The sequence below is a fragment of the Eretmochelys imbricata genome, chromosome 25 (genome assembly GCF_965152235.1).
Source record: "Eretmochelys imbricata isolate rEreImb1 chromosome 25, rEreImb1.hap1, whole genome shotgun sequence".
Classification (NCBI taxonomy): Eukaryota; Metazoa; Chordata; order Testudines; family Cheloniidae; genus Eretmochelys; species Eretmochelys imbricata.
This window is the reverse complement of record NC_135596.1, coordinates 11,792,949-11,818,369: the sequence shown is the minus strand read 5'-3', so window position 1 is coordinate 11,818,369 and position 25,421 is coordinate 11,792,949. Positions and strand designations below refer to the sequence as shown.

At 50.7% G+C, this 25,421-nt stretch overlaps 1 protein-coding gene across 1 annotated transcript; it reads right to left on the bottom strand.

Annotated features, from left to right (window-relative positions):
- Positions 1-1,899: 1,899 nt before the first annotated feature.
- FSTL3 (follistatin like 3) lies at positions 1,900-23,542 on the bottom strand. Its single transcript, XM_077805361.1, has 5 exons — positions 23,467-23,542; positions 14,215-14,400; positions 7,736-7,951; positions 2,866-3,093; positions 1,900-1,952 (listed from the first exon to the last, which is right to left on the bottom strand). Exons 1-5 carry the CDS (start codon positions 23,540-23,542, stop codon positions 1,900-1,902), a joined length of 759 nt encoding a protein of 252 aa, XP_077661487.1.
- Between the last annotated feature and the right edge of the window lie 1,879 nt (positions 23,543-25,421).

Sequence of the window (25,421 nt, the reverse complement as noted above, 5' to 3'; positions counted from 1 at the left end):
AGACTAGACAGACAACAGAAGAACTCCCACTCCCATTTTTACAGGTGGGGAACTGAGGCACAGGGTCCCCAAAGTCACATACAGAAGCGGTAGCAGGGCTGAGAATTAAACGCAGATCTCCTGAGCCTCAGGGCTTGACCACGCAGCCAACCTTCATCTCACAATGCTTCCCTGTTTGCCAAGCACTCATCACCTCTCTTCCTGACTGCCCTCCCCGCTGTCCAGTGAGTGACTCTCTTTGGGATTCCTCCCCTGTTTGGGTCCCAGACTGGTGACCAGTGTCAGCAGCCGGGGGAAGGGGGCCAGTCTGGAAACAGAGTTTGCAGTCAACCTGCAGCATGTTCCGTAGCTAGCAGTGGCCTTTCAGCGTGGGACTGATGGCGACCAGGGGTTTAACTATCGAAGGACTGATTTGAAAACCCCAGAATGATATTTAAAACCCAAAAGGCACTGGGCCGGGTTCTCCTCTGACTTACACTGGTGTCAATCAAAGTAACTCTCTTAAAGCTGGGGCAAAGCTGACGTGGGTGAGATCAGGTTTGTAATGATGTTAGGAGAGGTCAGAGTTGGGAACTAAGCAGCCTGCCAGTCTCTAACTCACATCCCCTCGGGGCACTAGTCTCAGATATCTTGCCCTTTGCACAGCCTCCGAACGAGTGCAAAGTGCTACCATGCATACTTGCTTTGCACCAGCATCAATGGCTCCGCAAAGGTGCAGGCCAATGAAAAATGAAGCCCAGAGTCATTACCGAGATGGGCCTGAACTAAGACCCCAGAGACCAACACCACTGAATTCTGGGTAAATTTGGCTTTGAATCCAAACTTGGTATCTGGAGCCCTTTGCAGTTGCAATGATCTGGGCTGGTGTAACCCTCTCATGTGGCACACTGTCCCTGTCTAGTGGTGAGCAGTCTGCAGCTAGAAGTCAATAAGCCTGCCACAGCACTGGCTAACAGAGCTGATGCTTTTAGCTCCAGAGGTCTCAGGTTCTATCCCTGCTGCCAATGACCCACCCAGGGGCATGGCATTATAATGGCAAAGGTTTGCCCAGCCTTGTCCATTGTGTAAAACCCGCCCTCAAGGGTAGTGTGCGAGGTTGTATTACCTTTGCATCCTCACTGACGTTGCTTATTACACGGGAACCTGGATTGGACAAGATTAGGAAAACAAAAGATGCAACAACCACAGCTTTGAACTGAGTTTCCTGCCGTCGGGAGCTGTCCATCCCCACAGCTGAACCCCTAGGACAGAAAGTCCCTCAAGGGAAGGCTCAACCTCAGATTCCCGCTGGACAGGTCCAGGAACTTCTGCAAATGGAGGCACCAAGAATTAAAACAAAAAAATAAATACGCCCGGGAGTGCTATCTTGGGGCTAGTATACAGTGTGGGCCCAATTCTCAGGGACACTAAGGCCCTCTGGCAGCATAAAGGGGCCTTAAGAAAGGTGGAAATGGACCCCAGAGAATCATCCTACACATGGGGGCCTCCCCAGCCAGTGTAGAGCTGGTGTAAAGATTGTACAATGGTCCTGCTCCCAGCCCACAGAACAGAGGGCAGACTGAAGACATGGTTGGAGTGCCCTGTGCTACAGCTATTCACTGCTTCCCATGGGGCGCGGAGCATAAGTTAGAGCATCCCAGAGGCTGCTCTAACTTACACAGGCTCTGATCCACCCTGGACAATGAGGAGCAGAAAGGTGGTTTAAAGCCACCCTAATCTCCCTCCCGTGCCCCAGATGCAGGAACGGAGTAATGAGAATCGGGCCCTATGCGTCTGCATAACATAAACAGATATAAATAAGGATCTTTTATCTTAATAAATATCAGGTATATGGTTTGTACAATATACACATAATGCCCCTGTCTCCTGGGTTCGGTCTCTTGGCAGAGAAGGAATGGTTCACACATAGTTTTCTTCGGCATCGCCCACATCGAGGGGGAACTTGGCCAGAGCTGTAAATGGAGCCATAGAAGAAAATGAGCTGCAGGGAAATATTAAACACCAGTCTGGAGGGCTTAGGGGACTTGGCCTGGGCCATGGAGACTTTCATCTCTAGGTCGCTGGTGTAATGCGGCCCATCACAAGAGCGGCCAAAAGCCATCCCTCGCTCTTGGAACAGTTCTCAGACCAGTCCCCAGCGGGCCGGTCTCTGGATCAAGGGAAGCCGAGAATCTGGGATCTATTCCCAGCTCTCCTCCAGGCTCAGTGGGTGACCTTGAGCAAGTTGTTTACAGTGCGACCACATCATCTAAAGTAGCCCAGATAATTTGGGGTGCCTGAATCTGGGGGTTCCACTTCCAGTCCACCACAGGTCAGATTCCCAAGCACTCACCATCCACAAAATGGGCCAGATTTTCAGAAGAGCTCGCCTCCCCTTTCAGACACCAAAACAAGGAACGGATTTTCCCTAATGCCCAGCACCCAATGCCTGGAGCCCATCTGAGAATCCAGCCCCTTTTTCCCCAAGGCCTAACTGGGAGCCGAGCTCCCTTGAAAATAGTAGGGCCTGAATTTCCACAAGAGTTGAGCTCAGGCTGCCCCCATTGACCTCAGCCAGAGTAGTGAGAGCCCGGTAACGTTGAAAATCAGGTCCCATCTCTTTAAGCTGAACAGTAACAGTCAGAAGCAGAAATTGGACTCTTGCAAATGGAGGCACTAAAATTAGAGGGCACGGGACTGACAGGAAAGAGCCATCAGGCTAGGGAAATCGCTATCCACTCTCAAGAGCCCCCTACAAGTGTTTCCTGCAAGGTCTGGTTTTATGGAAGGTCTGATTGTGTGGAAGGACCTACCAGCCAACTCTGAATCACGCCCCCATCCACTGGACCCATGTGAATGTTCTCCAGGTCAAGAAGTGAAACATACCTAAGCAGCTTCCGTAGTGACGGACTCCAATAGATTTGCCCAAGAAGCAGGTTGCCCGCCGTAGATGGCAGGCAGATGGGTAGGTGATGTTGTTGTTGCCGCAGAGAGTGTGGTCCAGGGTGGAGGGATCAGGGCAGGGGGCCGTCCTGCACATCACACAGTGAGCGCTGCCTGTCTGGTCCACAACGCAGGTGTGAGTCCCGGGGCACACCACGCTGGAGCAGGACTCTAAGGGAAGCAGTCGCAAGCCAGAGAGTGAGCTCAGCCACTTGGTCGGAGCATGTGTGTGCGTGGCTCAAGCTCCATCAACAGGAAGTTCTAGAGCTGCTTTTCTACAGGGGGAGCATTCAAAGGATCTTTGTGGACCAAATACTGCTCTCAGTTTCACCAGATTAACTCCAAAATAACCCCACACTGGTCTCAGTGAGGTTTCCCCAGCTCTACACTGAGGTACCTGGGAGCAGGATTTAGCAACAAGTTTCCCTGGGAAAATGTGCTTCCCCTCTTTTATTCAGCACAAATCCAGATATCTGGCTACTGTCAAACACTTGCTTCTCTTCGCCGGAAGAAGTCTATGTGGTTTTAGATGGTGCTGTGCATCTGATGGCTACTTGTTTGCACCTCTGTAGATCTGGGTACAGGAGTAAATCGGATCATATGTGCAATGAATCTCATGGTCTCATCTGCCCCCGGCATGACACTTGCACACTTGACCAAACCTCAGCTGATGTAAACCGGGGACCCTTCGTTTGGTCCCTCACCACTGCCCGACTGATGGTCTATGCTCAGAAGAGGGCAGAGGGATATGCAGGCCAGAATTTAGGTGCAACAGCAGAGCAGAGCAACACTGGGGCCCAGGTTTAGACCAGCAAAGGTGCTGGAAGTCAGAATAGAGGTGCATTGGCAGAGCTGTCTGCACGATACCTAATGCCAGGGTCCCTTGACCTGGGTACTACAATTCACTGCAAATTAAAATAAGAAGCGAATAGTGGGTTTACCATCCCTAGGCACTGCCCAGCCAAAGCCAAACGGAACTGGCAAATTGCTGGGTTCTCAATGCCCTGAGCAGTCACAAGAGTGCTAACCCGCACGCCAAGCTAGCCAGAACACATGGAGCAACAGCTGATTTCTGCTCTGACAACCCGCCTGCGTCCCATCTCTGCTGTGTACACACAAACGCTCACACACGCCAGCAGACAGGGGCATTCCATGGCAAGCGTGCGTCATCACTTACTGTATATTATAAACACTCTTTCACAGGGGTTTAAAACTTCAGCTCTTTTTGAAGCTGGATCAGGCAGTGACTCGGCATCCCAGCTCCCAACTCCCCAGATTTGGCTTTTAAGATGATTTCGACAGGAAGGAATTTCAGAGAGGGGGCTGGCAAAAATAATAAAGCTGCCAGACCTTGGCAGGTTTGGGATGTTTTTCTGGTCTGCTTTTTTTAAAAACAATAGCTCGATGCGTCTAAGTGACATGTTATGGGCTGCTGTTCTTTAGACGGTGATATATGTAAACCCCCCATTAAATCCAGAGCTGTTTACGCAGCAGAAGATGCTATTCCAGTGTAGAATATACAGCGCCTTCAATACTGTGCATCGTATTTCAGAGAGTACATAGGGCTTTATGCAGGCTTAAAAATCCCATTACGCCATGAGACTTTGGGGCTGGGCCCGTCACCCTGTCCCTTGTGCAGTCATTTCCGAAAGAGGATCCCTTATGAAGGAAAAGGGCAGCATTTTATACCTGCTTCATGCGGGTGTGATTGCAAAAGGTGCAGGGGAATGGAGAATCGAGCCTTTAGAGTCACAGTCCCTATACCAATGGGCCATTTGGAGCAAATGTGAGGATATACGTTGCTGTGCACGGTTAAACATCTGCCACTTATCAACCAGAGGTGGCTGCATTTCAGCGAGGGATAAAGTAACCCCCACGCAGTAGATCAGGTTGCAAATTCCTTTGGGATGGTTCAGGGTATCTAAATGGAAGGTGTTATTTTTATTCTTTATCACCGTAATGCCTCAGTTTCCGTTGAACCTAGTCAGCTTAGTACCTTGGGGGCCACACCCACAGCTGGTGTAAATGGTCATTGTTCTGTTTATGACAGTTTGCAGCAGCTGAGAATCTGCCCTCTGGTACATGAGGAGGGTGTGTCTACACTGCATACTAAACCCAGGCTCTGACCCAGGTTTGAACCCAAGCCCCACTTCCGTCCACACACAAATCAATCTGACTCGGGTCAGCAAGCACTCAGGGCCTGGATCCTCGGACTCTGGTGGGCTCCGACCCAACTTCCTAAGTCCCACTGCGACTCAGGTCCAATCCCTGCCATTTTCAGTGTGGACACAGCACAAGTTGCGCAGTGCAGTATGGTCGCATTAGCACGGCTGTGAGCCTCTGGTCCAGCAAATGTAAACCCAGGTTTACAATGCAGTGGAACACTCAGACGCAGACTTAGAAACACCAAGTCCACAAATCCGGGTCCCCCGATCCCGGTTTACAATGCAGTGGAGACAGAGTCTCCCTACAACTCTTAGATGCAGCAGGGTGAGATAAACACAGGGGGCCTAAATCCTCATCTCACTTACACCAATGTACATCAGAGGAAAACCCATGGAAGCCAGTGGAATTATACCAGTGTAAACGAGATCAGAATCAGGGACTGAGTTTCAACAGGTTCTTCATCAAAAGCTCAAAGATTTGATGCTGCCACCTGTACCCATGCTGAGTGGTACCTTGCTAGGCAAGGAACCCCCCTGGGGACTTGCTAGGCAATGAGAGTGGCAGAATCGGGCTATATAGTATTAGAAGATTCTGGTTCTTACTCATAATTTGCTACATTTATCCCAGCTGCTGGACACATGCAGACCCCCTGGTTCTCTCTGGCTCAGGTCCCAGGCAGTGCTGCACGTTATGATCATGGGGCTTCCCTAAATCCTGGCACCCATGCAGCTCTGCCCAGGCAAGCAACCAAAGCAGGATCACTACTGCGGACCTGGTGCTGGGGGTTTTACAGTGAGGTGTCTCATCCTGCTCAGGGCTAGCACCCCTGGTGCTGCACTGGGGCTAGACCAATAGTGGGAGAACGGCTGAAAGGCTCTAGCCTCAGGGGGACATGGGAGACAGTGTTGCCAAGGGAATACAGCACTGGACTGGGATTCAGGATTTCTTGGTTCTATTCTGCCAATGACGTGCTGGGTGACCTTGGGCAAGTCACTTCACTGCCCTGTGCCTCAGTTGCCCCATGGGTTATCATGCCACTGGCCTCCTTTGTAAAGAGCCTTAAGCTCTACTAGAGAAAAGTGCTAGATAGGAGCTTGCTATTGTTATTTAGGAGGATGAAATAATGCAACATCTGCTCTCCGCATGGCATTTCTACCACCTGGGGACAGAAACAGCCGGGAGAAAGGCCGATCTCTCATGCGGGCACCCTGTGACGTTAAAATAACCCATGAAAAGACATACAGTAAAACTGGAGCTAGACCTGAACCAGATAACAGATCGGCCCCACCTTGGCCCTTAGTAGGGTGACCAGATGTCCCAGTTTTATAGGGATGGTCCCGATATTTGGGGCTTTGTCTTATGTAGCCGTCTATTACCCCCCACCCCCGTCCCAGTTTTCACTCTTTCTGCCTGGTCACCCTAGCCCTTAGAGAAGCCCAGATTTGAACTCCACCCTCTGGCCCAGCTCTGCCCCTAGACCCCCAGAGTACCCCTAGAGTGATTGGCTGGATAGGTCAGAGGCCCTGCAGAAGACAGGAGCCTGTGCTCCCACCGCAGCCCTTGGCGTTGGAAGCTGGGCTATGGAAAGTGAACGCTGGCCGGGCCGCAGGGATGATCCCCCCCCGTTCCAAACGGAGCAGCAGGGATCTGCTGAGTGGAGCCTGCTCAGCCTTGGAACCCGCTGCCACGTCTCAGCCTGGGCGTGGCCGAAGGGATTCACATGTCTCCAGATTGGAAAGGGTTCGGGGATCCTCAGGGATGGATTAACCTCTCTCTTGATGGCCCTGGAGCATAGTCAGGAGAGGCCTCAACTTAACAGCCCAGCTGGAAGACCATGCCTCAAACAGGGCAACCCCCCTTCGGGCCTTGGCTTGGAGCATGAGTCATAGCAGGGGGATTTCTCGGACCCTAAAGCTTCAGGCTCAGAGGCAAGAAGGCGGGGGGAGGGCCTGTAGGTCAAATCCAGCTCCGGCCTGCCAGCCCATGTGCCACTGAACCACGCGCTGCAGTCCAGAGCTTTCCTCCCAGCTCCACTCTTGCCTTGCTGATTCTGACCAGGCGTAAAAGCATGCGGCTCCATTGGGGTTCATGGGTTTCCCCCCACTAACAGTCGACTCTAAATAGGACCCTGCTCTTCCACAGTGAATTCCCATTTCTGCTGCAGGCAGCACAGCGGGCCCGTCAGGGGAACGGCCCTAGGCTCCTTGCCCAGTATAGAAATCTCCCGTGCCAGAGGGATACGCCAGGTAGCTCAGTAGGGAAATCGCTGCAAAGTCACCTCCAAGGGGCAGGAGTCTATAACTCTGCCTCAAAGATGCCAGACCTGGGGCGTGGGGGGATGCCTGTACTAAGCCTTGAATGGGCTAGGGCTGCAAGTGCCAGCTACTGGGGACGCTGCCCTCAGTGAGGATCAGCTGCTTTGGTGGAAAGGGTGAACCGTGAGGACATCCAGCTTGACAGCACCGGAGAAGCAAGGACAATCTGAAATTACTGAGCACCATTTCCTCCAGTTACCAAGGGAACTCGAAATACACTCGCTTTGGGGATTTTTAGGACAGTTCCACTCAGGCTGTTATTAGGCCCAGCCCGTCACGTGCAGGGAGAGGGCCAGGAAGCGGAAAGAGCAAGGGGGGAGCCCCTGACGTACTTTTGCATTTGCCCTGGTACATCACTTCCAGGTCGGGGTGGTCTCTGCACTTAGCTGTCAGCAGCTCGCACTCGTCGCGGTAAGTGTAGCCATCCGAGCCGCACACTTGCAGCTTCCTGGGCAGGCTGGAGCAATCTGGGGCACAGGCGCAGTGGGGACGGCCGTGTTTCATCTTGCAGACTTTGCCAGGGCCACACTCCACCCCCTCACAGGTCTCTGGGGGTAAAGGAAAGAGGAGTTAGCACCAGGGAGCCTCCATTCGTTTTGCACCAGGGGGCGCGTCCTTTCCCTCTGCAGAGAGATCAAAGGCTGCCAGGGGACACAGAGACACAGGAGCACACCAAGAACCAGTTGTGGTTCAAATCTTGCTCACCAGCCCCGCTGGTGTGAGGCACGGATGAATTAACCCCCTAACGCCCACAGGGACTGAAATCCTTTCTTTATCACAGGACAGGAGGAAGCAGCCCAAGCTTCCCCACAGCACCTCCTCTTATGAGAGTGCTCTATCAAGGAGAGGTGGCTGCACATATCTTAATAGCGGGTCCAGTGATGTTGCCAGTAGGGGGTGCTCAAGACAATGCAATATTGGTCCTGGGTTCAATCGGACCAGAGATGCCTCTTGTTGAGCCCTGTCAAAGGCTTCTTGAATGCTGCTCTTTATATGCCAGCTGCTCTTAACAGCCCCCAGCTTGGCCACAGACTCGGGGAGAGAGAGGATACAGCCCCATGGCCTGTTCAGTCCTTGGACTCTGCTGGGGCCACCACTGAGAGTGCTCACTGCCATGCTGGCTTTTGGGACGTGCATGCCCATCTCCTAGGAACCACCCCCGGCCCCCAGACCTGCCCAACTCATTACACAAACAGATGGTAACAGCTACCAGTTCTCGCTGGGGTTATCCCTGGGGGATTGGATGTGGAGAGCTCCCTGGGCTTTGTCTAGACAAGGAGTTGTTCCGTCCAGCTTGAATGCAACTTGCCCTGCAGCTGGATGCAGAACTTCCTTGATTGATCGTTGAGTTTCAGATCATGCCCGGTAGCCCAGGCTTTACCCTGGATTAGCTCAATCCTGCTAGTACCTGTGTAACTACAGGGTAATGAGACAAAGTCCTGAGCCACCCAGCCCCATAACGGTCTGGTTCCCGGCCATTGGAAGCTGCATGGCTGGTACTTGGGGCGGCGGCAGCGTGCAGAGCCCCCTGGCTGCCTCTATGCGTAGGAGCCAGAAGGGGGACATGCCACTGCTCCCGGGAGCCGCGGAGAGCCACGGCAGGCAGGGCACCTGCCTTAGCCCCACTGATCAGACTTTTAATGGCCCGGTCAACAGTGCTGACCGGAGCTGCCATGGTCCCTTTTCAACTAGGCGTTCTGGTCAAAACCCGGACACCTAGCAACCCTAATAACGGAGCAGATCTGCAGCTGGAAAAGTTGCTCCATTCATCAGCAAAGTCATACCGGTTTACAGCAGTTGAGGGGCTGGCCCCTATTTTCAACTGCCAGTTGTTTTTTTTTTTTTTTTTAAGAGACATTTCTTTCTCTCGTGCAACAGAGAACCCTGCTCTGTTGTGCACTACACCCTCCAGAACACCCAGCCGGTGCAAGCGTCTGTGTGATCAACAAGTTCTCTTTCCCAAACAATACCCAGCCCTGTTTCACTCCAGGCCTCCGTGACTTGAAAACGAGAATGGGCAACAGCGAGGGGGGAAATCTGTCTGGGACGCCTCTTTCCCCACAGGCAGGGGAGGAAGAAACAGATGGCTGCATTGTCGCACTGGGTCGCCTCCTAGCAAAAACAGTCTGCGCGGGTTCAGCGGAGCCGTTGAACTCATGTGCGTGTGTGGCAAGCTGCGGAATTTCCCCCAAACACGGGAGACATTTGGGAAGTGTGCAGCGCTAGCCAGGGGGCGGTGACATTGGCTCCTACAAGTGGCTAGTTATCATGTCTCCAGAGATTGGAGGTGTGTGGCCGAGGGGGTGGGTGGGAGAAGAATCAGGCTGCCCCAGTGGGAGCGTTTACACCATGTTTCCACAAGTGTGACAGACCCATTGCCCCTGCTTTGCAGGACTGCTCCCTTCCCCATTATCTTCTCTAGCCTGCTGGCTGCGGGGTCACTTTTACTGCCCCGTTTGGATCAGGGGAACACGGACAGCCACCAGGGTATTATTGGAAATGTGTCTCTTTGGACGTAGAAGAAAAGGTGTATTTGTGGCACCTTAGAGACTAACAAATTTATTTGAGCATAAGCTTTCGTGAGCTACAGTTCACTTCACCTTAGAGAGACTAACAAATTTATTTGAGCATAAGTTGCATGAGTTGAGTTGAGTTCATGAGTTGCAGCTCCCAAAAGCTTATGCTCAAATAAATTTGTTAGTCTCTAAGGTGCCACAAATGCTCCTTTTCTTTTTGCGAATACAGACTAACACGGCTGCTACTCTGAAACCTGTCATTATGCAAGTCTTTGGACCTAGAGAATCCTTCCCCTGTGGAGTCATTCCTTCACTGAGGTGGGGGCATAGGGAAGGTTACCACAGGAAACGGTGGGGAGGAGGATGTGACCCCATCCAATAAGGGGAACGGATTGACCATGGGACATGGTGTGGTGCAGTTTCCCTGGAAGATCACATAGGGAGGAAGGTGGAATTCCCCCAGGAGTTTGCCCCTATTTTGCAGAGGGGAAATCCCCTGGCAGGGGACCAGCTGCTTTTCCTGTTCGCACCCAGAGCTCCATATCTAAGTAGCCATTGCCTGGAACAGGGCCCGTCTTGTGAGTCAGAGTCCCTAGATCTGCCAGGGCTGAGTAAATGAACTATGTGGGGCTAGCTCCTGCGGAAAGCAGCTCTTTCACATGCACGAGCCTCGGCTGAACTCGCCTAGCGTGGTCCATGATCCAAACAGGCCACGCCCTTCAGTGAGCCGGGCTAGGCGATTCCAGCACACACAGGGCTCTCTCTGCACCGGGCGTTGCAGTGGGGAGGGCTGTTAGACAGATAAAGCACAAGCCTGGGGGGGGTTTTGCCACTGCTCCATTCCCAGCAGCCCCGACCCTTCGCCCGGGTTAGCTCTGCAGTACCCCCAACTGAGGCTCAGTTAAATGGACCCAGAATGCCCCAGGAGCAACATAACCTGCCTCTGGCATGGAACCCTGGCACCCTCCTCCATTCGGGAGCCCTGGGGGTGCTGTCTGTCACCCTCCAGCTGACCTGGCTGCAGAGCAGGGGGAGACACTGTGCTAGGGGCTGAGACACAGAGGCAGGAGCTGGATCACAGATACATATCATCCCTCCTGCCCTTTTCCAAGGACTCCTGCTCGTCAGCTAGCTCTGGGGGAGGTTCCTTTCCAGCACACTGGGGAATGGGCAGGATCAGATTGGACTTCATGCAGGTTTCTGCTGTGTGGGGAGTTTGTTCCTCCTCTTGCCCTGGGATCCTCTCATCTTTGGGGTCATGAAGCTCTGATAAACCCTGTGCAGCGGACTGGTGATTGGCTATAGCAGCAGAGCTAAACATAAGCAGAAGCCAAGTAGATCAAGGAGCTTGGTTACCTCCTCCTGGAGCATGCTTATGGGATGAGTGGCTAAGGCCTCAGGCCATGACGCAGGAGAGTAGGGTTTAATTTCTGGCTCGGCCACTGATTCATCACGTGACCTTTAGCAAGTTGCTTAGGATTTTCAGAAGGGCTCAGAAGCAGCCAGGCTGTCGAAAGCCCCTGGCACTCACATCTCTCTCTGCCTCAGTTCCTCCACTGCAAAATGGGGAGAATAATCTTTCCCTTGCCTGCCTTGTGCATGTCAATTGTAAGCTCTCTGGGGGAAGGGCTGGTTCTTGCTCTGCAGCATGCCTTGCACAATGGGGTCCCAATCTCAGCCTTGCAGTGCAGGCTGAGGTGCAGTGAACAGTAATCATTGACCTGGAGACTGATTCTTCAAGGTGAAGATTTCCATAAACACCCATTAAATCAGGGCCCCTTCTCCGTTCTCTCCCAGCACTGCCTGCCACTCAGTGGCGAGCCGAGCAACGTGAGATCTCAGAAGCAGACCTGATCCCAAAAATCTTAAATTGGGGGAAAGTTTCAGGTCTGAATCCTGCAGCCTGGGCCTGGTCTCTATGCAGAATCAAGGACTGGGAGGGAAGTTTCAGTTTTACCTCTAGCCTCTCTCACTACCTGTAATGTTGTTCCCCTTCTGGGGACCTCTCCAAGGTTGAATTAAGGGCAGGGAGGCAGTAGTATCTGTGATCAGGCAGGAGAGGGGTGCATATGGGCGGGGGAAGGCTGTTCCCTTAATGGCCTTTGTAAAACAAATGACTCAATGAACCATGTGACCTTTCCAACCCACTCCCTTACTACTGCGGTCAGCAGGTCTTCTGGCCTGTCCTCACATGGCCATGCAAGTGTGACGCGAGGATCCGTGCCTCTGGCTCGCTCCAAAACATCTGGATGGCTTGGAACACACAAACTGGAGTGTTTCCATTTTTGGAACTAGCCCATTCTATAAAGACATTTGGAGATGTTGAAAGGGGAGAGCCTTAAATAAATAAATAAAAATCCCCCCTCGGGGTAATCTGCAGCGGGCAGCTGGAAAGAGAGGATCTGGCAAGAGGAAACTGTTATTTCACTGGGAACGAGCCGCCGCAAGCTGACTTAGCGCACTCGGATCTCTGCTCCTCCCTGCCCCAGCAGTGGTGTCCAGGGCTGGAACTGAGTTCCAACGGGACTGGGGGGAAAACTCCCCTGGAGCAGGCACAGTGTGGGGCGGCAGTCCATTGTCCTACGCTGCCCCCTTGCAAGCCCTATGCAGGGGGCAGGGCCAGTAGTGGGAGGAGGAGTCTCCACAGTGCACATCATGGACACGCAAGGCTCCTCTGGAATGCAGGGCAACCCATAGGCAGCTGTTACAATGCACGCCTGGCGTTATTCTGATTGATGTCAGGGGCCGTTCCAGTCCTCGGTGCCACCCAGAATCCTGAGGGCATGGTGCCAACTTTGCCCCCTTGGGCTCTTGCCTCTAGTTGGGGATCTTGCTGCTCGAGGGAAAATGGCTTGTGAAACAGACTTTCTACAGGTGCCCTGCTACCCCGACCAGCGCTTCTGCTCCTGTTGCTCTAGGATTTGGCTGGGAATGGCAGGGCAGGGAATAAACCCCCGTACCTCCTGATCCTGATATAATGTATAATCATGGGCCACGACAGTGGGAACCTCCAGGTTGCTCCTCCCCCACATGCAGGAGGAGGGAGAAACAAGGTCACACACTTCAGTCCTAACCCCGCCCTGTTCCATGGAGGATCAGTTTACACCCCCTTTGCACTGGTGCAAACAACTGCATGCCACACACAGCAGTGACTTGGCTCAGAACCAACTCTGCTGGTTCCATGTCGGACCCCAACCCAAAAAGGGGCCTGTTTGTCTAGGTCCGCTGTGGCCTGTCTCCTGAGCTACCAGGCCAAGACAGTGGAAATGCTGCAAGAACAGACAATGGCTGAGATTTCTGCTTTGTAGGACTAAAGTCCGCCCGGGCGATGCCGGAGTTGATGCCATTTTAAATGTGAACCCAAACCTCTGCTCCTAGTGGCTGTTTGTGATCTAGTAGCTATGACAACACCCTGAGACTCAGGACATGTGTGCTCTTGTCCTAGCTCTGCCTCGGACCTGCCGTGTGACTTTGGTCAAATCACTTCCCCTGTTTCACTTCGCATCCTTGACCTGCTCTCTCTATTTAAGCGAATATCTTTGGGTCAGGGACAGTCTCACTCTGGGTATTGCTGCAACTAAAGCACCAAAGCAGAGACACATCCCATGTTGACGGAAGTTTTCTCTATCCAGGTAATTAATCCATCTCTCCAAGAGGCAGTAGCTAAGTTGATGGAAGAATTAATCTGTCGACCTAGCCACGTCTACACTAGGGGTTAGCTCGCCCTAACTACACAGCACAAGGCGTGATGGTTTTCACTGCCCTGAGCCATGTAGCTGGGTTGATCTAATTTTTAAGCGTAGACCAGGCCTTTGTGGGTAACTCCGCACTGCAGAAAAAAACCCACGGCAGCAAGTCTCCGAGCCCAGGTCAGTTGACTCAGGCTCACGCTATAGGGCTAAAAATAGCCGCGTAGATGTTCCTGCTTAGGCTGGAGCCTGGGGTCTGGGATACAGCATGGGGAGAGGGTCTCAGGGCCTGAGTGGGAACATTTACATGGCTATTTTTAGCCCTGTAGCACAAGCCTGAGTCAGTTAACCCGGGCTCGGAGACTTGCAGCCACAGGGTGGTTTTTTGCAGTGTAGACGTACTGTGTCTGTACAGCACCCAGCACAGTGGGGCCCTGATCTCAGCTGAGGCCTCTAGATGGTCCCATAACACTAAGCAGTATTTATCATAAAACACAATAGGCTCAGGCCTCCAGCCTCTGGGCAGGCCAGGCTTCCTCGGACACTTTGCCTACATAAGGACAGCAGGGTGGCTACATTATTTCAGCCGTCAGCAAGCACATTTACCTTTGCAAGGATGGCAGGTCACCAGCCCCAGGAACCCCAAGAGGCTGATCTTATTGCCTGGCTGGGTGTAGTTGGACCAAGCTACGTCAACGTTGCTATTACCGCAGCATTCCTCCCAGGTCACGCCGGTCTTTAGGATCATGGTGCATTTCGCTTCCTTCCCCTGCTGCAGCCAGCAGATCCCACCTGCCAGAAGAAAGCAGACCATGAGAACCACACTTGGGAGGCTGCGTCCTTAAGATGAAGCTACTGCGTTTACTGGGTACAGCTACCCCCTGGACAGAGAGCCAGCCCGAAGCCTCTGTACCACTAGAACAGTGCATAATGTGTGAGAATTAGTTCCCCCACCTATTGGTGCTTCTAGATGCTTGCACTTCACAAGCTGGCCGTGGCCCCTCTTCAGGATCACAACAGAGCTCAACCTCAGGGGTGGGGTAGGAGGGAGGAAATAAACAAATATTTACAACTGGATTTGCAAAATGTGTGTCAGCCTGCTACGGCATGTGCATTCCATGCAGCTGCATTTCCATGTGCCGTTGCCCAATATGCATGCAAACGCAGGGCGTTGCACAGGTGCACACAGATATTTGTGCAGGTGCACGCATTGTGCCTGGCTTGGGAAATTGGGGTGGGGATGGGGTGCTGAGTAGCACGGTCTGCAAAGTGTCGGTTTGCAAATGGCAAACTGTCTGCAAATTGCTGTGTTTGAGGCAGGTTGGCTCTCTCCCCTCACCCCCTTCTCGTGCCTTCGCTGACCTGATTGACCCTCACCCATCTCTGGCATTAGGCTCTGGAAAACAGACACAGGGTCGTTGTTAAAGAGAACAACACCAAGAACCTGAACTGGCAGTTCCCAAACCCCTTCATTTTCATCTGTAGGGCTGGATTAGGGGGACCAGCAGGCAAGTGTGAAAAATCAGGACGGGGCAGAGGGTAATAGGTGCCTATATAAGAAAGCCCCCAAAATCGGGACTGTCCCTGTAAAAATTGGGACAGCTGGTCACCCTAGGCTGGATACTCCTGAATCTAGTTCTACAGATGGGGCCCAAGCTATAGTCCTGGGCTCCCGACAGCAAAGACCCCAAAACTGAAAGAGGTTTTTAGCTCTGTCAACTCCAAGCATTCAAAAATCATGAGTTGGGACCCAAAAATCCATCAGATTCGTGGCTTAAAAGCCATGAGATTTTTCAAAAGTACCAACTTCGGGATGCTTTTCATTTGCCTTCCAGTATTGTAGCCTCTAGTGGGTCAAGTTTTCAAGCTTTTCTCTGCAACCACAAAGGCTAGAATCTTTTTTTTTTTTTTTTTTTTTAATGAAAGTTGAGATTTTCTCTTATTCACATGAATCCAGGATCTGGGGCTTTAAGAAAGGCATTGAACAGCATGAGGCTTGCAGTTCAATCGCAGTTCTCTCCTAACAGTGGATTTGCAAAAATGGGTTTAAATCTAGGTTTAGATTTCAAAGCGTTCAGGAACATTTGGCTCTGGAGATTCCGAGCCCTCCCTTGTTACTTCCCCAGAGCATTCAAGCAAGACTACCAGGTGTAGGTGGACCAGACGTGTGGGACCATGAGTGGTATGGCACTTAGGATCAATCCTTCTAGTATGCAGCCATGTCTTGACCATTGGGCACTGGAAACAGCCCCTTGGGACACAGCCAACCCACTGGCATCTGATCTCACTGAGTCAAAAGCCTGTTTGTTTCTTAATCTCATGAGCAAATCGTTTCTTTTTTCCCCCTCTCTCTTTTGTGAGTGATTCCTTTGCCATTTCCTTCCTTGTAAACCAGCCGCTTCTGATGCTGGTTGGTTTGTTTTCTCATTAGCTCAACTTGGGGTTTGTTAAATGGCTAAAGATGTGGGGGCCAGTTTCCGCCCTCAGATATACCGGGGTAAATCTGGAGTGACTCTACGGTAATCAGTGGAGTTACTTGGGGAGTCACCCCAGTGGACGCTGAGGTCAGAGTCTGGTCGGAGATTGCCCAGCCGCAATTAACCCGACTTTGGTTGGGTTGCAGCAGCTCTTTGCCCTGGGCAATTGGAAGCTCCCAGGGAAGATTTCCCACTGCTGCCCAGCCTTCTCTGTTCTATAGAGGAGAAGATAATAACAGGCTCTGTGTCTGGGCCCTCTCTGATTAAAAGTGCAGGACACCAGGCCACTAACTGAGGAACAGAAGGTTCCTAGTCTCCCCTTCTCGCCCCCGGTCACTAATCTAGACGGGTGGGGTGTCTGAGCAGAAACAATGGGAAGAGGGAGCCTGCTGTCTCATTCAGGAGGGTTTCTCCCACCCTGGCCTCATGCAGAGTTAATCCTGAGCAAACCCACCAAGTTCTGATCATTCTGTGTGACTAACTGCTGGGCCCCACTCCCTTTCTCCCAACCTCACAATGCTGCAGCCAAGGGTAACCCCACAGAGATGACCCCCGGGCATCCTAACATTTGGAGTATACCCCCTCTGTCCTCACCTCCCCACCCCCATTGGTCATAGACAGGGGCTGTCACAGCTCTTGCCAGCAATGTTTCTTTGCATACAAACCAGGACTTTGGAGTCTGCTCTTAATCTCACCCATGTTAAATGCATCACAAAGGGTGTAAACCAGAGCAGGATTCAACCCCGAACACTGACGTGGCTCTTTGTAAATAGCACCGCATACATATTAGTGAGTTAATCCTCACAGCGCCCCCTGGGGGATGAGTGAGGATCACACCCCTGATGGGGAAATTGAGGCATGGAGTGATTTAATGGGTTGTCTATATGGGTATAATGCCCCCGTGGACATTCTTATTCCAGCATGAGTGGCTTTTTTCAGTTTAGCACAATAAACTAACTCCTCAAAAAAGGTACTTAACATCTTTGTCTCCACATGCAGCTATTCCAGAATAACGATTCCTGAGTAACTCCATATGTGGACACTCTTGTTAGAAGTGCCTTGTTCTGGTTTAACTTAATCTATTTGTGAATTAAGCTAAACAGGAACATTTTATTCTAGAATAGAGCATCCACACATGGAGTTATTCAGAAATGGCTATTCCACTTTAACTTCGCATCCCACCTTTATCCAAAATAACTTCCAAATCTAGATGAATCCTGGTGGTCATGCAAGGAACTGTAACCACCATATAACTGGTTTCAATTCACACCTTAGCTTATACCGGTATATCTTTCCCATGTAGACAACCCCTACTACGAAGCTTGCCCAAGGTCAATAACAATGCCATACCACAGCAGGAAATAGAACCCAGGAGTCCTGACTCCTGGTCCTCCGCTCTAACCTCCAGACCACACTTCCTCCTAGAGGCAGGACTAGAAGGCTGAGTCCCAATGTTTGATCTAACCACTAGACCACACTGCCTCCTTCAGAACTGTACATTGGGATGACATGGTTGTCAATGAGCCTGGAATTTGGCTCTGAATTGCTTATTCATCTGTTAAATAATATTAATTGGGCTAGACTCTGCTCTGTTACCCGGTACAAATCCCAGCGACATCCATTCTGGAGTCATACCAGTGTGAAAGTGGGGTAAGTCACGTTAGTATCTGATGGTTTGTCTACACTTAGAGCGCTGCTGGGGCTGTAGCGCTTAGTGCAGATCTACCTACAAGAGCTTGTCCCGTTGGCATAGGAACTCCACCTCCCCGAGCCCTCCCATCAACACAGTGCTGTCTACGCCAGGGGTTAGCTCAATACAGCTACATCGCTTTTCCACACCCCTGAGCAAGGTAGTTATCCCGACGTCGGCTGGTAGTGTAGACCAAGCCTCACTCATGTACTCTGCATGTCACAGCATTAGCCAGAGCCAGATCTTTGTCCCCTCTTGGTAAAAAAATTTTTTTTTTTTTTTTAAAGCAAATAAACATCCTCTGCAGCATTTGCAACTCAAACATTGCAACATTCTGCTGGTGCAACTGACTGGAAACAGTGAAACTGACCAGCCTGTTGTCCTTGTCCAAGTTGAGAGCAATGTAAAAGGTAAACAAAGTGCAACAAGTGCAAGCTAGATCCTGCCGTTACTCCTGAGTGTAGTAATTACTACCCTGAGTAGTCCCACTGATCCTGAAGACAGGGACCTTGTTCTGAAGCGTTTGCAGGATCAAATCCTCTCAAACAGATTGTTAAAATTCTTTCAGTTTTAAGTACCTGCAGCATTATAGGGAGAGGAATGTGTTTGCTTTTAAAGTATGCCGGCAACCGGTGTAAATCCACATCACTGCACTGAATTCAATGGCGTTACCATGATGTACACCAGCTGAGGATCTGGCCCATGTTTTTTAGTTTAGCACATGATAAGAGGCTTGAAGCAAACTCCAAGTTCACCCCTGCTCTCCCCCCCCCCCCCAAAAAGTTGGAAAGTGTTTGGATCCACAATTTTTCACCCATCTCTAAGTCCAGATGATAATTCTGGGCCTGATCCCAAGAAGCGCTGAGTTCCCATCAAAGTAAATGGGAGTGGCAGGTACTGAGGCCCAGATCCCCAAAGGTATTTAGGTGCCTAACTCCCATGGGAGTCAGCCACCTAAATACCTTTGAGGATCTAGGCCTCTGCCCTTGTCTGCCACCTCTTTTCAGTCCTGTTTGTCACCGCCACAGCCCCGTGTGATTCCTTATTGCTTGCTGCAGAAACTGCATTGCCTTCTCCCGAACGTAACTCACCAAGTGGAAATCTCCATAACCGGCTGGGTACTAAGCTCTGATGCAAAATGTGGGGAGCCTTGGCCCCCCTCATGGCTCTGCCAAACCTCCTCATTCCTGACTCGCAGCCTGCCCAGCTGTTCCAGTCCTAGACAACCCACACACAGCTCTGTCAGTCCTCCCCAATCCTGGCCCCAGCAGACCCCACTCCATCAATTCCAATCCCGGCATTCCACACAGCTCTGCTGCAACTCGGCCAGCCGTTCCAGTGCTGGTCTCCCCACACAGCTCTAGGTCATTCCTCCTCAATTGTAACCTGCAGCTGCCCCACTCCTGCTGTTCCAGTCCTGGGCTCCCCACCCACAGCTCAGCTGATGCACCTCGAACTTGACCCATTAATTTCTCTATAGCATTTCCACTAGTCATAGGTATTTAAAGTGCCCCCAGCACCTTAGAAATAAATTAGGTTAGAGCCAGGAAATTAATTAAAATTACCCAAAGACCTCCCGATCTCATGGCATCTCAGTTCCACGAATGTCCATTCCCACCACACACACCCAAAAGCTAGTGAAAAATGTAAGCACAAGTATTAGAAGTGGGCCAAACCCGTCACCAGGAGCCTCCTTAGTGAAGCAAGGTCATCCTTCCAGTTGAATTTAAATTCAGCTCAGGCTGAGAGATGACACACAGATATCATCTAAAGTGCTCAGCTACCGTGGAGGGGAGAATTTCTAAATTTGGATATAATCCGAGCAAGGTTTTCTGGAATCTGGCTATTTTAGAATAGTTTAGTTGACAAAATAATTTGCAAGCGAAGAGGGGGTCAGTTATCCTGAGCCTTTTGAGAAAAAACAAGTGTTTTAAGATTATCACTAACATTTACCCTGTGCCATTACTTTTTTTAACAAAAAAAAAAATCCCTTAATCCCATTGCTACTACATAGAACAACCTCTTGCATTTCTAACAGTGCCTAGGTACTATGCTGATGGCAGTCTTTAGGGTCCTTCAATATCTAGTACAGACTAACACAGCTGCTACTCTGAAATCTTCAATATCTAGTGCTTTTCAACCTGAAGAAACCCCAAAGCACTGTGTAAACTTAATGGTTGGGAGAATTTATACGCAAGTAACACTTAAGCTACTGCGGAAATACAGCTAGGGAGGAGCACAGAATCAGTTTAGCAATGCCCAACAATGCTACACAGCAGTTCAGGGAAGAAAGAGAGCAAATTAGAGTCCCATATCCAATTGCATGCTGCAGAGGAGAATTGGAGGGAGACAGAATGCAACTCTCTGAACTGCAATTTGGCCTGGACCTCAGGGCAAACACCTGTATACTTGTCTTGGGTTCTTTAACGAGGAGGAGTGTTCACAGCTTGGTTTTACAATCCCTGGGGAGGAGTTAATTCCCCAGGTTCCTACTCAGGCAAAGTTCCTGTTGACTCCGAAGGTGAAAAGCTGGAAATAGGAGTTGTGCCACTGATTTCAATGGAACCAGGATTTCACCCCTTGATTGGTGCCTCAGCAAGGACCAAATCCATCTATGGTATTTCTCTAGCCCCACTGCTGGAGTACCTGAGCTCCTTACAAGCGTTAATGCATTTGCGCTCACAGCACCGCTGTGAGGCGGGGAAAGTGCTGTCAAAGGGACAACTCAGGCACAGAGGCTCAGATATGGAGGAACCCAAGTCTCCGAAGTCCCAGGATAGTGCATAGCCACCGGATCATCCTTCCTCTAGGAGAAGGAGAGCTCATTGAGGACGCCAGGGTTTTGACCCAGGGACTGCATGTATGGCACTGCACCTAATCCCCACGATTTAACTGGATCTTGGCTGATATTTGTAACAATTCTTTTGATTTCAGCAAGGGTCCGAATTGCCTGTGCTCCTATTGCCAGTCAGCAACAGTATCTCATACTGTAGTAATTGTATTCATATTAGACCAGGTTCAGAGGTCCACTGAGTATCAGTGGAAACAGTACAGTGCAGGCAATGGCACAGATTTGTTTTGTGGCAAAGGCATGAGGCTGGGATCTAGGTCCAATTCCCAGATCTGCCCTGTGGCCCTTGGGTAAGTCACATTAAAGTCAGTGTCTGTAAAACAGGCATCCTACTCCCAAAGGATGCTGCAAGCATTAAATCTATTAGTATTTACAGCATGCTAAGATGATCCCATAGCTAAGGTGATGGGGACCATACTTCAGAAATATTTCCCATCTACCTCGCTGTATCACTCAAGGAAGAAGCAAAAATCCACTGCCTGGCAGAATTCGAGGCTGAGCAAAACTACAGTGGGAACCTGGATGCTTTAAAATGTTCTCATAAGATAGGGATTTGTTGGCTGGCTAGAGTCTCTGAAGCAGGTTCCCCGGTAGACACCCATTACCAAAATTCCATAGGCAAACCCCATGCCTAGTGTTATTTTACCTTAATGTTCTTAACAGAAAGGGGCTCAAGCAGCAACCTCTGCACCTGGCTTTGGAACGCTCCAGTTCGGAGTCAGATGGATCTGGGGTTTGGGGATGGCCCCTTTATAAAGCCAAGGGACCTGATTCTCCATTACCTTCCATCTTCAGCAGCAATTTGCAATGGTGCAAAGTGAATGTAAAATGCTACCGGAACAGAACGATAGAACAGATGGTACACCCTTGGCCCGGGGGTAAATGACTGCATGAAGCAATGGAAATTCAGACCCACGGGACGCTGCTAAATTCAAGTTGGTTCCCAGGTTTGGATTCTGAACGCCCAGTGTTTCAGGAATGTTTCAAGCTGGCATTTGGAAACCATTTCTAGTTTTTAACAGATAAAACTGAGCATTATGGCTGCCCTCGGAAGCACATGCATTCTCTTGCTTTTCAGATCCTTAGGCATGGATCCTAACAGGAAGAGAACACCTGTGGACTTCAGTGGGAGTTATGGGTACACAGCACCTCTTAGGAACTGACCCCAATGGGTGACTTTTATACTAACACCAACTTGATGAAACAGAGCAGCCGCAGTATACTGAGATAGCAGGGGACTTGGCTAATATTTGCCCGTGATCTCTTTGCTTTTACTATAGCTACTGGTGTTCTCCCACGGAACAAAGGGCTTCCTTCCACAATGAAATCACAGCTCTGATGACACTGCAGTCTAGATCAGTGTGATCATGATCGTGGGACTTCATCGTTATGTCTTCACACAGGACCAAACGGGGCAGGGAGAGAAGCTATGGGGGAGGGCTGAGGAGGCTCAAAACCACAGAGGATTGGGCCCTTAGCAAGCCTGGTGAGACAGAACACAAGCATGGAAGAAATGCCCCCGTGAAACATACCAATAGCTACAAAAACAATGAGGAGTCCAGTGGCACCTTAAAGACTAACAGATTTATTTGGGCATAAGCTTTTCTGGGTAAAAAACGCACTTCTTCAGATGCATTGTTTTGTGATCTTTTACTCATGAAAGCTTATGCTCAAATAAACCTGTTAGTCTGTATCCACAAAAACAATGAGGAGTCCGGTGGCACCTTAAAGACTAACACAGCACCCCTCTGATACTTGATGACAATAGCTAGTCTCCAGTTGTGGCCAGGGGTGAACGAACATAATGCTAGATTTATAGCAGTTCTCAACTTTTCCTGTACTGGGACCCCCCCCCCCCCATGCTGGCCTGGGATCTCCCTCCCGTTTAGCTGGGAAACCCCCTCCCATTTAGCAATCTGAGAAGGGGGAAAGTGCTCACAAATCCTCCCCACACACCCTTTTGTGACCACTCCTAGGGGATTGCTCCCCTGAGGTTGACACCTGCTGAATTACAACACAGGGAGGCAATTTCTTCCTAAGCCCAGCTGGGGAAAGGTAAGAAACATGTGGCAGGTAAATAGATGGGTGTTTGTCTGGCATCTCCCACAGTCTGCCCGAAAGCAGTTGTCTGGACTATACATAATTTGCAACAGCAAATGTCCCAGATCCAAAGTTGCAACCAACCCATCCCATAGACAATTTGTTTTAAAAGTTACTAAACTCCGAGTGCAAACGAGCTGAAAAAGCACTTAAGAGCCTCCCTGGAGCTCCAGCTGGGGACTAGCCCAGCTCTCCAGGGCAGGAACTGCAAGTCTCTGAGCCAGAGCTCTGGACAGACAGCCTGGAGCACAGGTAGCTTCTGCTGCTTGTCAGGGGCACCCCACTCCGCAGCAGCTCCCCCATGAATGGCCGCGTTATGGCCCGACGAGGCGTGCGCTTCTAGGAAGTTCATCCAAAACAAAACACAAACCAAAGGGGCACCTTGCATTGGTGCTGAGCGGGGGAGGTGGCAAGCGGGGATCCTGATCCGGATTCGTTCGGGACAAGGTCCGATCTGAGATCAGAACCGGCTTTGAACCACTTGAGACCTTAGCGCTGCAGAATAGCAAGGTTCAACTTCAAAATGGGAAAGGGTTTTATTTTGGAGGGGGGATTCCTCCCCCAACTTCTGCCCAGCGAGGTTTGCAACGCTCACCTGCGAACACTCGTCCGCAGCTGCCTGCCCTTCCCTAACTCCGGGCAGTTTGTTTCAGGGAAGCATCGAGTGGTGTGGTTTTTGGCCGGGGTTGTTGCGTTATGGTTAAGAGCTGCCCCTGGAGCAGCCTGTGAGAATCACTTACCCTGAACGGAGTCCTCTTCCCCTCCAGTGATAGGGCACCAAATCACAGCCAACAGCAGCACCAGCCAGGGCTTCATGTTGAGCCGAGACGAGCGATCAAAAACCAGCCAGGCAGCCCCAAAACTTGAAAAGTTTGCTAGTCAATTTCACACCCCCGCCCAGTCCTCTCCTTTGCCCCCCAGGGGCGTGCGGCTCCCGCAGATCTCCGAGGGCGAGACACGGGGCGAGGCTGGGCTGGGCTGGCCCTCCTGTATCTTCGCCTAGTCCTGGGCTGACCTGTTGCCTTTCGAGTTACAAATCTCAGTTTCACACTGGCTATATAAAGATTTTTTTTCGTGCAGGGTTGAATCATGCTGCTGGGGTGGGCGGTGCCCGCGCAGCAGCCAGTGAAGTGCCGGGAAGAGCAGAGTGTGTGTGTGTGGGGGGGGGACACGCATGTATGTTTGCAGGCTTGATTGTCTGAGGTTACAAATCACCCCACTTCCCCCCGCCCCCACTTTCATCAATAACGTACACACAAGTTGACAGGAGGAGGGATGGGGAGAAAACTCTCGAGTGTAGCTGGCTGCCAGCTTCTGGGTTTTTTTCTTTCTTTTCTCCACTCCTTATTCTTTTCCGCCAAAATAATGCTCCCTTCCTGACCCTTTAAACACATGTCTCTGGTATGTGGAGTAGATCTCTCCCTAGTTCTGTTTACTCCTGCCAGCCCCAGCTTAGAATAATCACTCATGGGTCCAGGCTGGATGGCAAACTGCTTAAGTTTGTATTTGTTGCTTAGCTGTGGGGAATAATTATAGCTGTTTATACATCACAGTTGGTTCAAAAAAGAAGTAGAAGGGGAAAAAAATCAAGCCGAGCCCCACAGAATTAATATGAGGCGGTTGGAAATTTGTTGTTGAAGTCATTGGTGCAATGCAGGTTTGTTGGGAGGGTCAGCTCAAGTGTTATTCCCCAGAGATTTTTCTTGGAACTTCAGGGATGTGTGTATGTGTGTATGTAAATGAAGTAACTAATGTGGAGTGGGGCAAATAATTTGCCTCAGGGGAAGGATGGGACCAGACTGCAAAGAGTCCGCACTAGTGTAAATGTCTGCATGGGTCGTAGGGCAACGAATAACCCAGACCCCTGATTTGAATTGTGCCAAAGTTCAGGCGTGATTGGAGCTAGGGTTTTCTTTCAGGTTAATTCTCTCTAGCTGCCTAGTGACCTAGGTTTTATAACACCCCCTCAATCATGGTACCAGAGTGCTCAGTAACTTCAGATAATATTAATACTACTTTGCTGTTATGCAGCCGTTTTCATCTTCAGAGCACTTTGTAAAGCTTAATTAATTCAAGTTCCCGGCCTCTCTCGTAGAAGGGCGCTCGCCACATTTTGTAGAGGGGGAAACTGAGACACAGACAGGCCTTGTCAGTCCTCATAGAGCAATTCAGCGTCAGAGGGAGGGTTAGAAGTCCTGGGGCCATGTCTGTGAGGCCAAGGAGAGTCTGGAAATTAAATGTCGCCAGGCTTTCAATGGGTATTACACAGGAGTGGGAGGGCCGGAATGGGGAAGGGGCACAGCTTCCAAAACCCACAGATCCAGAGAAAATACAGGGAAATAAAGTTCTAGCTGCTTCAAAAAAGATTCTGCCTGGCTCCCTTCCCTCTGTTAGCATCACTCCTCAGGGGCCACTGACTCATCTGCCCAGGCCTGTGCAACACCAGTGCTGGGGTGGAGTGGAAGTTAAGGGAACCTGGAATGGTATTACTTCCATGTGAATATCATTCTGCATAGCTACAGGGTTCCGATCATGCCCCAGTCCAACCACGCTTGTTCCCAGCCTCCCTGAGGCTGGGTAGAGCGGAGATGCAGGCTGTATTATCTCTGTCTCTTCTTGCAGCTGTTTTGGAGGTCTTTTCTAACCGATGTAACCTTTATTTTTTGTCCCTCTGTACTTCACAGCTGAGGAGAAC